The sequence below is a fragment of the Cebus imitator genome, unplaced genomic scaffold, assembly GCF_001604975.1.
Source record: "Cebus imitator isolate Cc_AM_T3 unplaced genomic scaffold, Cebus_imitator-1.0 Scaffold115, whole genome shotgun sequence".
Lineage (NCBI taxonomy): Eukaryota > Metazoa > Chordata > Mammalia > Primates > Cebidae > Cebus > Cebus imitator.
Genome location: NW_016107430.1, coordinates 4,102,370 through 4,105,387, shown reverse-complemented (window position 1 = coordinate 4,105,387; position 3,018 = coordinate 4,102,370). Strand labels below are relative to the sequence as shown.

The window sequence follows — 3,018 nt, the reverse complement described above, 5'->3', positions numbered from 1 at the left end:
TACAGGCTTGAGCCACCGCGCCCGGCATCACATCAATTTTTTTTTAGCTCTGTGATTATCGGTGATTTCAGATTTGTCAGTGTAACCAGGTTTCATCATCATAGTAAGAAACCGGATGATGGGGCTGGGCACGATGGCTCATGCTTATAATCTCAGCACTTTGGGAGGCCAAGGTGGGTGGATCACTTGAGTGCTTGAGGCCAGGAGTTCAAGATCAGCCTGGCCAACATGGCAAAACTCCATCTCTACTTAAAATACAAAAATTAGCCAGGCATGATGGCAGGCACCTGTAATCTCAGCTAGTTGGGAGGCTGAGGCACAAGAATTGCGTGAACCCAGGAGGTAGAGGTTGCAGGGAGCTGAGATTGCACCACTGCACTTCAACCTGGGTGACGGAGTGGGACTCTGTTTCAAAAAATAAAATTAAATTAAAAAAAGAAACTGGACAATGACTTTGGAGCTTGGCCTAATAAGAACCTGGCATTTACCATGCTCTTCAGCATTGTTGATGCTCTTGAGAACATCAGCCAGGATACCATCTGCACTATTGTGATGGTGTGGAAAGAGCCAGAGTAATTTTAACCAGATATCTGGGCACCCAATAACCCAGTCAAGTTGATATATAAAATTAAGCTTCACAGAGTGTCATGGAATTGTACAGATGGCTGTCACTGCTCTAGATAACATAAATTGTTTAGTATTTACTTTAATTAAAATAAGACTAAAATCTTTTTAAAGACAGCAGCTCATATTCTGAAACAAAATGGATAACCATCATTATCACCTTTTAGGGTAGGTGACATGCATATGTCACCTTTCTATGACATGCATAGAAAGATTGAGAGTTTGAAGTTAGACAAATCAAAGTTTGAATTGCCTTTCTGCTACTTAAATCAGGTCTAGATTTGGGACAAGTAACTTGTCTGAGCTGTAATTTTGTGATCTGTAAAATTAAAAATACCTGCTTTGTGTTGGTGTTTAGAGAAAAATGTATAAAAAATGTTTAGGATGCAGTAGCTATCCAGTAAATAAAACTAGCCATTTGAAAGTGGACTGTAAATGCTGTATAGGCCATTTTGTCAGAAGAGTCTTTTTAAGTGATGTGGCATTTTTTCATTGACTGATGGTAGTTACATTTTGTAGAGTCTTCTTGGTATATAACTAAGTCCTGGAGACGTGTTTACAAATTGTTCACTCAGGCTTTCTCTCTTGTTCTTTTGACAGAGTTAAATTAGAAGAGAGAGGAGTTGCTGAGAATTCTGTAGTCATCAGTAATGGTGACAGTACTAATTTATCACTTAGAAAAGCAAAGAAGCGGTCATTTAAGTTAGAGGAGGATGAAGAAACTGAACCAGATTACAAATATTCAAAGAAGCGTTGGAAGAGGCAAGAGAACAGTAACAATGAGAAGGCCTTGGATCTGGAACCAAAAGCTGTCACAGATAAGACTGTCAGCCAAAAAAAAAGGAGAAAAAATAAAGCAACTGGTGGCACAGCGGGTGATAACGAAGAGACCAAAAGAAAACCACTAAAGAAAAAGGAGAAACGTGAATATAAAAAAAAGGCCAAGAATCCCAAGTCTCTTAAAGTACAGGCAGTAAAAGACTGGGCCACTGAGAGATGTAGTTCTCCAAAAGGTTCTGCTAGAAACAGCCTTGCTAAAGCCAAAAGGAAAGGTGGCGTAAACATTGGCTCAAAAGAGAGTCCCAGTTTCTCCTCAGAGTCTGGGTCTTGTCATGAATCAATCAGTGATGGTCCCAGCAAAGTCACTTTGGAGGCCAGAAATTCCTCAGAGAAATTACCAACTGAGTTATCAAAGGAAGAACCCGCTACCAGAAATACAACTGCAGACAAACTGGCTACAAAACCAGGCTTTAGCCTTACCCCCAGCAAGGGCAAGACCTCCGGAACATCATCTTCTAGTTCAGACTCTAGTTCAGACTCAGATGACCAGTGCTCATTGAGCACCCCAGAGTGCGCTGCGGGTTTCTTAAAGACAGTAGGCCTTTTTGCAGAAAGAGGTTGTCTAGGCCCAGGGCTGTCATTACAGACTGCAGGTGCTGCTGGATGGAAGCGTTCTGGCTCAGATGGTGGCGGACAGGCTCCTGGTCCTTCTCCCAGCATATCTCTCCCCACTAGTTTAGGAAGAGGTTGGGGTAGAGGAGAGAACCTTTTTTCTTGGAAGGGAGCTAGAGGACGGGGCATGCGGGGGAGAGGTCGAGGACGGGGGCATCCTGTTTCCTGTGTTATGAATAGAAGCACTGACAACCAGAGGCAACAGCAATTAAATGAAGTGGTAACAAATTCATCTACTATTATCCAGGTAAGTATTATTTTTTATAAGTTACCTCCTCCCTTCCCCCTTAGAGTGTGGAGTTCATGTCATGGGTTCATATTTTCTTACCAGTAATGATGTCACATGACTAACACTATTTTTCAGAATCCAGTGGACACACACAAGGACTATAGTCTGTTACCACTGTTAGCAGCTGCCCCTCGAGTTGGAGAAAAGATTGCATTTAAGGTATATTTTAAAACAACGGTTGCAGCAAAAAAGGTTCATTCCCCTTCCAAATAAACTTACTTAGCAAATCAGGTTAAATGTATTTGTGAAAGCCCTTCCCACTAGAAGCCCAGTGTTGTCATGGGTTCATGGTAGGGCTGCCAGACTGGTGGGGGTGGACACCCCAACATTGCACGATGGAGGGGCTGTGGGAATGTGAGAGTATAAGACAGCTTATGGCCATGCGTGGTGGCTTACGTCCGAAATCCTAGCACTTTGGGAGGCCGAGGTGGGCGGATCACGAGGTCAAGATATCGAGAGCATTCTGGCCAACATGGTGAAACCCTGTCTCTACTAAAAATACAAAAATTAGCTGGGCGTGGTGGCAGGTGTCGGTAATCCCAGCTACTCAGGAGGCTGAGGCAGGAGAATCACTTGTACCCAGGAGGCGGAAGTTGCAGTGAGCCAGGATTGCCCCACTGCACTGCACTCCAGCCTAGTGACAGAGCAAGACT

The 3,018-nt window shown here is 43.4% G+C and overlaps 1 protein-coding gene across 1 annotated transcript in view; it reads left to right on the top strand.

Annotated features, from left to right (window-relative positions):
* Positions 1–3,018, top strand: part of COIL (coilin) — a 22,342-nt gene that overhangs the window by 8,189 nt on the left and 11,135 nt on the right. The window contains exons 2-3 of the mRNA XM_017538828.2: positions 1,225–2,323; positions 2,441–2,557. Coding sequence (XP_017394317.1) covers positions 1,225–2,323; positions 2,441–2,557 — 1,216 coding nt within the window. The remainder of the gene's footprint in view (positions 1–1,224; positions 2,324–2,440; positions 2,558–3,018) is intronic.